Raw genomic sequence first — 14,543 nt, forward strand, 5'->3', positions numbered from 1 at the left:
GAACTGAAGAAAAATGCACATGTATTCATTAATTTTTGTATAGATACTTGCAATTTTTGCTTTTAAAACAGTCAGAAAATAAAGGGTCATTCCGAACACATATTTCATGAACAGCGATCTTTATTTCGACTCACTTTTCAAACATGATAAAGCGGATATTTAAAAAAATAATTCAAAGCTAGCCTTTGAAATTTTCAGAAAAAAATTCGTAAAAACTAAAATAAGGTATAGTAAAGACAGTCCAGTTATTAATTTGTGAAAGAAAATAAAATAATTAAAAGTAAAGTTAATATTTAAAAATAAAGTTGAAGTCAATATGTCTTTTAAATGGTGTATATGATTTTTACACAAAGGTACATGTTTATGCTTAAATTTAATTAAAATATACAATATTATACGCTAAATATAAAATATTTTTATTTATATTTATCAAAGAGATATACACGTTCTTTAAAAATATACACTCGGCTTATATATAAGCGGCAAACAGATTATGTAAATTTTAGCTAAAAACTACCTATGTATGTAACAATTTTTAAACATGTAAATAAATTGAGAATTTGGTGTTCATAATTTTTTAGAGTCAATAGGAAATCAGAGATTTTTCATTTAAGTATGTACAATACAACAATTGCTTTTGGTTATTTCACCGAAATGTCAACTATTATTTTAAACAGTAGATAATTTCCCAAAATTACCAAATATTCTTCAACTCAAGCGAGGTTGATGAAATAAGAATTGAAAGATTTTTTTCATTCAAGTATGTACAATACAACAATTGCTTTTTGATATTTTACAGAAATGTCAACTATTATTTTAAAAGGGTTGACGATTTCCCAGAATTGATAACTATTCTTGAACTCAAGCAAGGTCGATGAAAAATATAATTAATTATAGCATATACAAACAAAATTGTGAATAATTAAAATTCTGATAATATACAAAGACACAAAGTTAATAACAATTTTTAAAAAATGTCAGGTCTTTTTTGTTTCTATCTCATTCCTTTGGTTTGTAATATTTACAATTAATGTACATTGTGAAGAGTCGAATTACTTTGTATTTGAGTCGATTTTGTAAGAAAATGATGTCACTATTTACCCCTTGATAGTGAGTGTCTCATCTGTCACTTACGATAACTGTGCCCGCTGTAAAACCTTCACAGATAAGTGTGTGATCTAGTAATACCCAAAATTCAGAATATTTTAATAATTTATTGTTTAAAATGTGACTCGTCATTCGTACTGTGTATTGAAATCTGTCTATATAGTTACAAAGTAAATATATTTTCCAATTCAAGTACAGATTATATTTACGAGTCAATAATGTCATATTTGATTGATTTTACAATGCATTGATGGTGTAGTAAAATTGTTATTCTAATGCATTTAAAGGTTGTATTAGTTGATTATATTTGCGAGTCAATAATGTCATATTTGATTGATTTTACAATGCATCGAAGCAGTAATGAAATTTGTTTTTCTAATGAATTTAACGGTTATATAAGTTGATTATATTTACGAGTCAATAATGTCATATTTGATTGATTTTACAATGCATTGATGGTGTAGTAAAATTGATTTTCTAATGCATTTAAAGGTTGTATTAGTTGATTATATTTGCGAGTCAATAATGTCATATTTGATTGATTTTACAATGCATTGATGGTATAATGAAATCGCCTTTCTAATACATTTGAAGGTTTTATCAGTTTATTTTATTTATGAGTCAATAATGTCATATTTGATTGATTTTACAATGCATTGATGGTGTAGTAAAATTGTTTTTCTAATGCATTTAAGGTTGTATTAGTTGATTATATTTGCGAGTCAATAAAGTCATATTTGATTATTTTACAATGCACTCAAGCTGTAATAAAATTGTTTTTTTAATGCATTCAATGGTTATATTAGTATATTTTGTTTATGGGTGAAAAATATCATATTTGATTGATTTTACAATGCATTGAAGCTGTGATGAAAATGCTTTTTTAATGCATTCAAAGGTTTTAGCAGTTGATTGTATTTACGAGTCAATAATGTGATTTTACAAAACATTTGCTGTATTTATATGTGAGTCGATTTTACAACACAATTATACTATTATCGATTATTTAATGCATTCAAATATAATTCTGTCAGTTTTCAACGTATCTATAGTATTATTTTTTGACATCTCATCAAAGATGAAGAAGAATATGGAAGTCTGGGCATTTACGGGGCTGACGACCGTCATCGGCTGGTTTAAGTGATCACTTTACACACGTGTAACATTCACCAATTCTACCCATTATTGACAACCACACTACTCAAATTCTTGGAAGTTCTATATATATGAACCAATTTAGAAACCTTGTTCTTGAATCACTAGAACTTCACTAGACATCTATTGGTGAGATGTAAAGAAGCTTTTTTACTAAGCAGAAACTCTTATATTAGTATGTGAGGTCCGAATCCTGGATTATAATCACACACATGAGAAACGCCAGAAAATACCATATTCATTTTTATTATTTAAGCTTATAATTTGACCAGATAATTTAACTTTAATTCTTAAAGAAGAAACCAACCGATGACGATGACGAAACCAGGCGATGACGGTCGTCAGCCCCGTAAATGCCCAGACTTCCATATTCTTCTTCATCTTTGATGAGATGTCAAAAAATAATATGAAAATAACTCCTGTAATTGGAGATAATCCAGATTTTGTGAACAAGTATTTGGACACACTCAAAATGTTGTATCTATAGTATGTTCAGGATAATTTACACATATCCAAGTTTTTTTCGTATTTGAAAACAAACTAAAACATCACTTGGTTTACAAAAATATATGCAGTTATTAAGTTACTGAGTAATATTACATACGTATATACATACAATTGTCATTGTTGCAGCTTTAACTAGGTAAACATAAGGATAAAAATAGTTTACAAATAAATATCTGACATACAACAAGCTTCTCTTAAGCATCAAGATATATTTTTTTAAAAAGCGCCGGAAGATCACATCCAAAAATGACTGTTCATCAAAAGATTACCGGAGTATTACAATATGTATTACTTCGAGAAATAAAAATACTTTGTGTTCTGATCCACTCACATTTTTATTAACCAACTAGTTTCGGCAACAACCTGTTGCCCTCTTCAGGGTTACATTTATTACTGTAACCATGTAATGTAATAAATGTAACCCTGAAGAGGGCAACAGGTTGTTGCCGAAACTAGTTGGTTAATAAAAATGTGAGTGGATCAGAACACAAAGTATTTTTATTTCTCGAAATAATATATCAATATTATCCACAAAGTTAATGCTTTCAATATTCAAAACATATTACAATATGAGCTATATGAAGAGCAGTCACTTTAAAAGGAGTGTGCAAAATGTTATATGTAGTGAAACCCGGAATAAACGTTTTCCTGACAATTTTGAGTCATTATTTCAGTCACGATACATTTTAGTACATTTATTACTCGATTTTACATTTTTTCCCAGCGATTTACGTTGAAAATATTCAAAATATGTAATTATATGCGCTTGACAATGAGTTAGCACTGTGCGAAAAACTGGAAGACATTTAAATCTGTCCAGCAGTGAGTTTCTGCGGAAAAAAACTGTATTTGGGGAGTGAGTGTTTTTTTTTTAAATTTTTAAAACTTTTTATTATTTTTTTATCATGGTCAATAAGCGACAATTTTAAATTTTCCTTCCATTAAGGTTTTTTCTTTCAGTTCCTTACATAAAATAGGGGTTTCACTATCATTTTGAGGTGTTAAGACATTTTTTGTCACGAAAAGCACGTTTTTTGCAATACCAGTTTTTTTTATATAGCTATATCTGAAAATTGATATGACTGTATAAGTTAAAAGAAAAATACAATTAATTTATTATTAGATTAAAACCAATATTTTTAGCTTTTCCACTTTTTTTATTTGACCAGCGACCGGGTTTCGTCGTTACCCACATACATCATCAGACTGGTGAGAGGCTATACACATTGTTATGTTATATATAAAAGAAGGCAGGAGTTGATAACCATGATTTGATATAATTTTATTGAGAAATTAATTTCATATAAATCATTAATTTCATATAAATTAATTTCATATATTTCAATAAACTGATATCAAATCATGGTTATCAACTCCTGCCTTCTTTTATATATAACATAACATTGTGTATAGCCTCTCACCAGTCTGATGATGTCGGTAACGACGAAACCCGGTCGCTGGTCAAATAAAAAAAGTGGAAAAGCTAAAAATATTGGTTTTAATCTAATAATAAATTAAAAATGCAATTCCATCACGAAGTGTCAGTGGATAATATAAATCTATTAAAATACAATTAATTTTTTTTTATTGATGTTAAAATGAGTGGAATACAGTCTGTTTGCAAATTCGTGCTTGATATCATAAATTTTCTGTGGGCACAATTTCAATATTTAATGCTAAATTATTATTCTTCTTCTTCATACCTCAACCGCAAGCGACGGTGCATAGGGCACCGCATCAGGGTAATTCAGGATTATTTTGACTGTGCATATTTCAATAACTTTGAAAATATTTGAACTTGATACAAAAATGTAATGACCAGTTTTGATTAGTTATTACTGTGGACAATTTGATCTTTCTTTATTGCTTTATGGATATTTGGTTCAATTTATAATGAAAAATTTCTATTGGGACCTTGAAATGGCAAAATTTATGAATTATGACTTATCCAAGTTTTAAATAATGGACTCTGATTGTATTTCAAAGACCTTAACAAATTATTTTATAAAGCTGGCTTTGAATTTTAATTGGAAGTATATTTTAATATTCAAGAATATTATAATGAAAAATAATAATACATGTAAACACATCACTCACTCCTTTCAACAACGTCATATATCAAAAAACTTTTCAGGAGATCGTTTTTAAAGTTTAAAAATATAATAGAATATATTAAAAATAAATATCAAGCCACTTATTGAACTTTTTACTGTGCAACAGAACTTTTTATGTAAAACCTGACTGTTTTTTCTCCATTTGAAAAATATTTAGTACATTTAAAAAAATAATTAAACAATACCGTTTCTTCAAATGCAAAAACACACTTTCTGCCCTGTAGCGGGAAAATATTAAGTTAAAAATATGCCGCTTTTGCTGGGATATAGTAAATTTTCTGGGCATTCCGAAAACATGCTCAACTGAAAATTGACAATTTTTGATATATGACATTATCACATTATATGTTGAAAGGAGTGAGCGATGTGTAAACTGTTCAATCAACTCTTGTATGTAAACTTTTCTCAGAGGGCGTAAACTTTTCAACCAATCCTCATATGTAAACAAGCTTTTCAACCAATCCTCATATGTGAACTTTTGTCAGAGATGAAAAAATTTCAATGAATTCTCATTTCATCATTTATCAGGTAGAATTGTTGGGTAATATATCCAAAATAAAGCAAGGTTTGTTGGATTGGATTCTACATTTATTTATGTATATGTCAATATGTGACACGTCAGTATTTGATAATGTCCTAAGAAGACAAAACGCGTCACATATTAACATTTACATAAATAAATGTAGAATTCAATCCAACAAACCTTGTTTTATCTTGGATATATTACCCAACAATTCAATGTGGAATTCTACCAACTGTCTGCAGTTACAATAAATAATTTATCAGGTCATCAAACATTTCAACACATCCTCATATGCAAACTTTTGAACCAAGAATCGCTGTATTACTTGATGCGGCGCCTTACGCGGCGCGGCCGCGGAAGCCGCAGGCGGAGCGGGTGTGGCTCACCGGTGCGCGGCTCACCTGTGCGCGTGGGGGCGCCGGGCCGCCTGGTAGCACTCCTCGCACACGCGCACGGGCTTGTGTTGCCCGAAGCGCGGGAGGGGGATGCAGTTGGAGCTACACGAGGCGCAGAACACCTTGCCTGGGGACACGTATTTGAATGTCTCTTTAATAACTATGCCATTGTCATGCGATATGGAGGCGAAAAATGATGACGGCAGTGATCTGCAGTTAACCATTTCTTTATCGTCTTCAGATTAAAGCCATTTAAAAAAAACTATGTATGTATATATCGTAGTCATACGGGAGAAAGTGACTGAGTGCATTTTTTAACAAAAACTTGACTCTTAACTATTTGATATTGTGGCAACCCACAACAATTGAATGAACGAGCATAATCGAACACGCTGTGGCAACTCGACAATCGAATGAACGAGCATAATCGAACACCCAAACCGAGCTCGTGCCGAACAGGAACCAGAACGTCACATTCCGTCACCGCCCGTCCAGTGATCGACACGTCCTCCAACTGTTCTCACATTAGAATCACGCGATTATTCTTAAATATTTCTTGACTGTAATTTTCTAGAACTGAATAAATTTGTGTTAAAAGTAATCCGCTTTCATCTTGCTTCCCTTCTGTTAAATTAAGTTGGTGTTCAACTAAGAACCCATAATATCTTACTGGCTTAATATTGCCCTGAAAAATCCAAAGCGATTTTGAACTTGGATGCATAATATATTGACTTGTTAAAAATGACTAACTGCATTTGTTGCCAAGCAAAAGTGATTTGAATGGCACTCCTCCACATTTTACGTTTTGTTAGTCGATTTTTCCTATACGACTACGATATACATATATATACACATATTTTATGTTACATGAAGTTATTTAGTTTTAGTTCATAGATTATTGTTGGTTTTTGGGGCTGGTTATTATTTTATGTACAATTGTTTGTACTTATGTATATATTTTTGATTTTAATGAAATAAAAAGATAAAATGCATTTTGAAGGATAAACCATGTTACATATTTAACCTGTTAACCGGGCGGGACGCATAAATACGTCAAACGTAAACAATATCGGGTACAGGTAGGACATATGAATACGTCCTTGAAATATATGTTTATTATATTATATATATGGACGTATATTTTTTGAACAACAAAGGTATTAGTTGTTAGTCATCCATACATGTCTCGACATGAATTTAAGACATGGAAGTGAATCAGTATTCGCGCCCGTTACAAGTTGCGTAATTGGACAGCGGACCGCCCGGTTAAAAGTTAACAAATTTAGAACAAGTCACACTGAATTTTTATTAGAATGATTGATTCCTTACACGGCTTTTCGCTTTGCGGCCAAGTTTTGTGGAATGTATCTAGGCCGTAAAGCGAGGTATGGGTGTATTAAAATCATCTTCAATGCTACTAGCAAGAAGCACCGCAACAAAAAATAATCTAAGATGTTTTATTTTTTCCTTACCACAATTCCTGCAGTGATGCCTTCTCCTAAACGCTGTAAAGTGGGATCCGCAGCGCATGCAGTCTGGAGCCGCAATGTCGGGCACCCATTCCGGGGCCCTCTCCACTCCGCTAGCCGACTGCGACCTCTGCCCCCTTCCGGAATCCTCGTTCATCATCCCCTCGCCGCTGCTGACCCTGCCGTTCCTAGTCCGGACCCTTCCGGGCTCTGCTATCCTCGGATCGGAATCCAGACTCTCCGGGTCGTAATAGTTCCTCCCTGCCGGATTTCTATTGGAGTCTGACGAAGTCGTGGAAGAACTCCGGGAATTGGTGCTGATTCGGTTTATGGACCGTGGGCTGCCATTGTTTCCAGGGCTAGCGGATGTGTCTGAATTTCGCGAGGTTAATGATCGGTCTGAATCGTGACGCGATGGCTTAGAATTGCGTTGTTCGTTGAGATCGTTTTGCGCGTTTTCATCAACATTCGAAGCGCCTTCGAGCGTCAAACTGCGCTGGGATCTTCTGGAAGATGGACTATTATCAGCGTAGACTTCTTCAGCTGAATAGATACTGTCGAATGAGTCGCCATTCGTCAAGACTTCAGACTCTGACACCTGGTATTCGATGTCCGACGGGTTTCTTTCTTTTCTGGATGGGTTTTGGGGGGGAGTCTCCTCGGTCGGGTGCTCGGGTTCCGGTTCGGGCTCCGTCTCCTGGGTTTGGTTCATGAGGAAGACCGACTTGAGGATGTTGCGGAGGTCGGTGGCGAAGTTCGTCTGGAGCTGGTCGGCTACGCCGGCGATGCAGACAAACAGGCGGTGAATCAGGTCTTCGCTTGACCTGGAGGAAGTAAATAAAAAATATTACATATACAAGTTCGGTGTTATTTGCGGGAAGGGTAATTTTACCGTTTCACTCGACTCGTCGTAAATTGCGTGTAAGTTATTTTTACGCATGACTTTTGCGGCATCTTTTGATCTCATATCAATGTATACAGTATAATTAAATGTTATCACTTCATTTCAGAGACGTTTATCTCTATTATGAGCGCGAATCCGCCCGCAGATAGTGTGTTAATTGAAGAATCTGCGGTTCAGGGACCATTGGGGCAGATGACCTTTTAACGAAAGAAGTATTTAATTGAACATCATATTAACACATTTTGGATTCATGTTTTTTACGCCTGTGGACCACTGCCGACGGGATTTGATAATTATGTGTATAGTTAAGACCTTAACAAAGAGATTGCTACGTAATATTCATATAAAAACATTAAGTAATTCATTATTTTCTGCCTTTGAAATAAGGCTGGCGCAGAAGGTAAAAATACCTTTCCCTTCTTTGAGCGTCAATAGTGTGATTCCTTAGTGTGTTAACAGAATTTTTTTTTTAACAATAAGTATATACTATGTATAAATCAGTGGCGTGTAGAGTTTTTAATCAGTGTAGGCAGTAGGGTTGGGTAAGGATAAGGCATAGTAGGCACTGCTCGTGTTTCTATATGGAAAGCGAGTAATCCATGGTAGGCACTGCTCTTATGTCTATATGGAATGCACGCCTCTGCTATAAACACATTCAAATCAATTTTCAATTCAAACCCTTATCCGCACCCCAATGGTGCATAGGGCACTGCATTATATAAACATAGTGTTATCTTGATCGTTAACACGCCAAGGAAAGGTGATCAGCCCTCCGCTTCAGGTACCAGTCCAGGGTAATATTGAATAAATATAAGAGTGAAAAAATCACAAATATTTATTTGACTCCCCCTGGGAATCGAACAGGGACCTCCAGAACGGTAGCCGAGCGTGCTGACCATTACACTACGGAGGCGGACTATATATAAACATATGGTATAATTAGATCTGTTTTTTTTAAAGTCCATAATAACAACAATTCTTATATCGGTAGTTCATCAATCGTGCAAAGATAAAAATGATTACCAATGCTTTCCGCAATCAAAGATAAAAATTATTACCAATGCTTTCCGCGATCAAAGATAAAAATGATTACCAATGCTTTCCGCGATCAAAGATAAAAATGATTACCAATGCTTTCCGCGATCAAAGATAAAAATGATTACCAATGCTTTCCGCGATCAAAGATAAAAATGATTACCAATGCTTTCCGCAATCAAAGATAAAAATGATTACCAATGCTTTCCGCGATCAAAGATAAAAATGATTACCAATGCTTTCAAAGTGGCTACCGCTGTCAGCGGGGCATGTAAGTTACCACAAACTAGTGTATACCATCCACCACCATGTTCTAAACGCCAGGGTAACAGCAGCAGGAAGGTTGGCAACCCTACTCAAAGGGCTGACTGTGCAATGTTTGATCGGTGATACCTGAACTTGGCCCGGGTGTGATGTCGGGACGCGAGCTCCTGGGCCTGCAGCGCGAGTGCAATCTCCTCATCGTCAGCACACTCCGAGTGGAAGGATGAGGTGGCACTGGACTGCCAAGACTGCCAGTCGGGATTCACCCTGCAATGCCAAAACCCACGTCCATCATTTATTTTTTTTTTCTTACATTTTGTAGAGCGCGAGAGATGCCAAAAAATATTGTGCAGATGGGAATTAGGTTGTTTGCGGTAAATGATTAAAAGCGTCTTTTACATACTGTTAGAGAGCAAGAGACGCTTATAAGCGTTCTACAATATTAGCTTACTTCTGGTAGAGCGCAAGAGACGCCAAAAAATATTGTGCAGATGGGAATTAGGTTGTTTGCGGTAAATGATTAAAAGCGTCTTTTACATACTGTTAGAGAGCAAGAGACGCTTATAAGCGTTCTACAATATTAGCTTACTTCTGGTAGAGCGCAAGAGACGCCAAAAAATATTGTGCAGATGGGAATTAGGTTGTTTGCGGTAAATGATTAAAAGCGCCTTTTACATACTGTTGGTAAAGAGCGGGAGGCGCTTATAAGCGTTCTGTTTGCTTAATTTTGGTAGAGCGCGAGACGGCAAAAAATATTGTAAAGATGGGAATTAGGTTGTTTGCGGTAAATGATTAAAAGCGCCGTTTTCATACTGTTGGTACAGAGCGGGAGACGCTTATAAGCGTTCTATTTGCTTACTTTTAGTGGAGCGCCAAAAAGTATTGTACAGATCGCTCACTCCTTCCAAGAACGTCATAAATAAAAAAATTGTCAATTTTCAGTTGTGCATGCTTTCGGAATGCCCAGAAAATGTACTATATTCCAGCAAAAGCAGCATATTTTTAACTTAATATTCACCCGTTACAGGGCAGAATGTGTTGTTTTTGCATTTTGAAGAAAAGGTATTGTTTAATTATTTTTTTTAATAAACTAAATATTTTTCAAATGGAGAAAAAAACCTTCAGGTTTTACCTAAAAAGATCTGTTGCACAGTAAAAAGTTCAATAAGTGGCTTGATATTTATTTTTAATACATTTTATTATATTTTTAAACATAAAAAACGTTCTACTGAAAAATCAAATTTGAGTGAGCTATATAGCAATGCATCAAGTTCAAACAAACAAACAAAAAGATGGGATATTTTTTATATAAATAAAGGATTACACAAAGTAAATGATGAATGATATGAAGAGTCTTTGATTGTTTTAGGCGGAAAAATGTAAAACTCACCCGTCATCGACCAACTGGTCCAGGTTCAGCCGCATCGGGCTCCGCTGCTCCCGGCGCGACCTGTTCTCGAGGACGAACCTCCCCGGAGACCAGATCCTCGACTCCCTGGAGCCCCGGGAGCGGGACTTCTTGCTCTTGGGGCTGGAGGACTTGCGGACCTTGCGCCGCTGCAGCACGCTGGTCTCCGAGCCCTGGCTGGCCGCGGAGGCGGCGCTGGGATTTCTATTTTCACCGGTTGCTGTCCTTGCGTCTTCGGAACCACTAATATTATTATCACAATTTTCAATCTTAACACTAGAACTCGAGGAATCGTCAGACGTCCGAGAATCAACGTCCGGACTCGGCATTACCTCGGAAACTGAAGGATTTGAACACAAATTATTATCACATGTTTGCGAGAGTCTGGCCGCCTCTTCTGCAGGGGGTTTCGCTTCGTTTACGCTCGTTTCCGCCACGGGAACAAACTCCAGACCACGCATCATATCGTGAGAAGGTCCGGCGTCATTCTTCTGCAGGTTTCCGGAGCTCTCGGAATAATTGATCCGCAAGGATCCGATCAGCCCTTGTTCCGATACCGCGTCGTTGGACGTTAGAGAATTTCTCCTGTCTTTATTGTCACTATTCAGTCTTTGGTTGTCGTTTGACAAGATACGATTCTGATCCATGAAATGTCCGCAAGATTGGTCTAATCTCTCCGCATCGCTACCGAGTTGAGCGGATGGACATTTGGATTCTAATTTTGCCGGTTTACTTTTATCTGCTTGAATGTCTTTGACTTCGGAATCGGGCGTCCGATCTAAGCTCGTATTCTCCGTACAGATCCCAGAATCTCCGGGAGTGTTTTCGTTATTGTCACTATCATATCCGATCAAGAATTTTGTCCTCTGCCGGGCGGCAGCTTCCCCTGCCAATTTTTCTGTCGCGACGGTTTCATCGATAACCGAGTAGAAGCTGGCGTCGTCGTAATTGGCAGAAACGTCCGGGGAAGCGTTCTGGGCGAGGAAACGGTTGTGGAACTCTTCGTTGGTGAGGAGAAGAGAGCTCAGATTGGCGTTGGCGACCGAGATGGAATCGCCGAAGAGTTCGCTCTCTAGCACGGCCGACTGTTGACTTATCATCATGGGATTGTTGATGGGGTTTAGAAACATTTCGTCTTCGTATAAGGCGGGGTTATTGCCCGACAGGGTGGAGAGGATGGCGGGTTCTTGGCTCATGGCGTTTGGGATGAGGTACCCGTGGCTAGTGGAAGGCAGATTGTTCAACTGCGAGAGGACTTTATCGCTTCTTGACGGGGAATACGTGACGCTATTTCTGGCATTCTGAAATTCGGAATCGTTGACCAAGCTCGATACGTCGTTTGAAGAGAAGGAGTATATCTGCGCCGACTGATCTTGCAAGAGATTGCTCATGGAAGTGTCGATGAGTGAGAAATTTCTTCCTTCCATCGGGTTGTCCTGGATGTCTCCGTAAGTGATGCTGGACAGCTTGTCGGCGATCTCCGACACTTGGTCTGAGAGATTGGAGACCAGAACTTGATCTGGGATGAGGACGTGGTTCTCCGTGAGGGTGGGGTTGATGTTTACTGTGCTGGTGCTGGCCGCGGCGAGCGGATCGAACATGGACAGAGCATTGCTGGAGAGGTTCCTGACTATGAAGTCGTGCGGACCGGAGATGCTCTCGTTCCGACTGGACTTCCTGCTGCTGGCGTGAGATAAATTAGAATTCCGTCTTTCGGCCTTGACTAAGATATTCAAGTGTTCTTGCACTATTTCAACTTCTTTTTCAATCGCGTCCTCATTCTCCGGAGCTTGCACGTTTAACCTGATGATGTCTTCTTTTCTCGAGTGGAACACGTCTTTGCTTTCGTTGGTTTCCGGGTCTACAGAGGTCTCCCGCAGGACGGTCCGGTCTCCGAGTTGACTGTCTTGAGAGATCCTGCCGAAGAGACGTTCGGTGATGACTCGCTCTTCACTCGGAGTGTTTTCGGCGCGTGTCTCGGTGGGGGAGTCATTGTGCGCGGGTGACGAGACCTCCAAGTTCTCCGGATAGTCAGAGTTGTTGCTTAATCTTGCACTGAAAATAAAAATAAGATGACCATTATTCGTCAAACAAAATCAGAAATTGTATACAAAATTACAGTGCCCTTTACTATAACCTAAAATATAATATATACCCACACAGAGGCTATGTGGGATATTTTTTTGCAAATATTTTTTTTTTTTATAAATATTATATTTTGCCATTAAAATAAATTTTGAAAAAATATAAAAAAAGACTATTATACCATTTATTATATAACATTACACCACAAGTGTAAGTCCCTCTCCAAGCACAAGAGCTCAGTCTCTTTTTTGGAGAGGCACAGCGAATCGAAATATAAAAGTTTTCCATTTGTATAAATGTTTCAAATGTATTATGTTATACTTAAAAATGTAAATATATTTAAAAAAATTAAAACTAAATTATATATTTTTTGTACTAGTTATTATAATATATTGTGAATTGTAAAAGAATTTAAAATAAAGAAAGAAAAAAAAACCATATGTGACATTTTACAATACACACCTGAGTGCGCTGTCCCTGGCTTGCGAGTCGTGCTGGGCAGAGTCCTCCGAGTGCGGCCCCCCCCACTCGCAGCCGACCATCTGGCTCAGCATGTCCTTGCAGTGCGCATTGTCCGAATAGAACCGGGTCACAAACTCGGAAATGTCCGGGTAACAGTCGCTGTCGATCTTCATGGCCAGGGAACCTGGATTCAAATTGGAATTTGGTATTGTCATCAACAAATGAGTACAGTAAAACCTCGATATAGGTTATTCAGTTGGCCTGGCCATGCACTCCGCAAAAAACTCTATTTTATCGCTACAAAATGAACGACCAAAATCTGATGCGAGCGTCGAATGTTAGGGATCTGGGCGTTAGGTTTGTGAGCACCCTGACATTTCACCATCATATAGAGGCGGTCAATGGTAATGCATTGAAAATGCTAGGATTTGTTCTGCGTACTGCCAGGGTTTTCCAAAATACCCGCGTGCTGAGAACTCTTTATAACTCCTTGGTGCGAAGTAGACTCGAGAGAGGCTTGATGATTTGGGGGCCACACGAGCTTAAGTACTCTCTTATGGTAGAGAAAGTCCAAAAAAAGTTTCTGAGGTATCTCTACATGAGAGAGTACGGCTATTATCCTTGGCTTTACCCAAGCATACCCTAGCCAAGCATACCCTGGAGAAACTCCGATCGAGTTTCTCCAGGGTATGCTTGGCTACAATAGTTTAGAGACTAGAAGGAATGTGTATTTGTTTGTTGCGCGGTATGATCGATAATCCTGAAATTATCCGGTACATTGATCTGTATGTTCCCGATAGTTACCTAAGACAGCGTCGGCATAGATTGTTTCACATTCCTATACACAGGACCAACCTGCCGATGGTGATGCCTGTAGGAAGAGCTACTGCTATGTTGAACAATATCTCATTGGATATTGATCTGTTTCATGTGTTTGAAGGAGTTTTCCGAAGCGGGATTCCTCTACACCTTTAGCAATAGTTCTTGCATATATTTTATTTTAATGTATTTTTAATGCATACCATTTAAATTTTTTATAGTTTGTAATGTATATATTAATTTAAATAAATAAATTGAATTGAATTGAATGCCTTCCGAGAGCCGCCATCAAGCAT

General features: G+C 37.2%; 1 protein-coding gene across 5 annotated transcripts in view; it reads right to left on the reverse strand.

Annotated features, from left to right (window-relative positions):
• Positions 1-4,346: 4,346 nt before the first annotated feature.
• LOC148303299 (uncharacterized) overlaps positions 4,347-14,543 on the reverse strand; it is a 52,331-nt gene continuing 42,134 nt past the window's right edge. Inside the window, exons 8-13 of one of the 5 annotated variants that reach the window (XR_015838503.1) lie at positions 13,429-13,612; positions 10,864-12,936; positions 9,603-9,740; positions 7,274-8,094; positions 5,690-5,928; positions 4,347-4,861 (exon numbers count right to left, since the gene is read on the reverse strand). Coding sequence is in view for 2 of the 5 variants with exons in the window: in XM_088270237.1 (XP_088126363.1) it covers positions 5,804-5,928; positions 7,274-8,094; positions 9,603-9,740; positions 10,864-12,936; positions 13,429-13,612 (3,341 nt within the window). In the remaining 3 variants the exon portion in view is untranslated. Of the gene's footprint in view, positions 4,866-5,145; positions 5,929-7,273; positions 8,095-9,602; positions 9,741-10,863; positions 12,937-13,428; positions 13,613-14,543 lie in introns of those variants that run through there. The other 4 variants (XR_015838501.1, XR_015838502.1, XM_088270238.1 and 1 more) reach the window with 4 other exon arrangements.

This window comes from Brachycentrus maculatus, unplaced genomic scaffold (genome assembly GCF_059751285.1).
Source record: "Brachycentrus maculatus isolate JH-2025_06_01 unplaced genomic scaffold, ASM5975128v1 h1tg000374l, whole genome shotgun sequence".
In the NCBI taxonomy this organism is placed as follows: domain Eukaryota; kingdom Metazoa; phylum Arthropoda; class Insecta; order Trichoptera; family Brachycentridae; genus Brachycentrus; species Brachycentrus maculatus.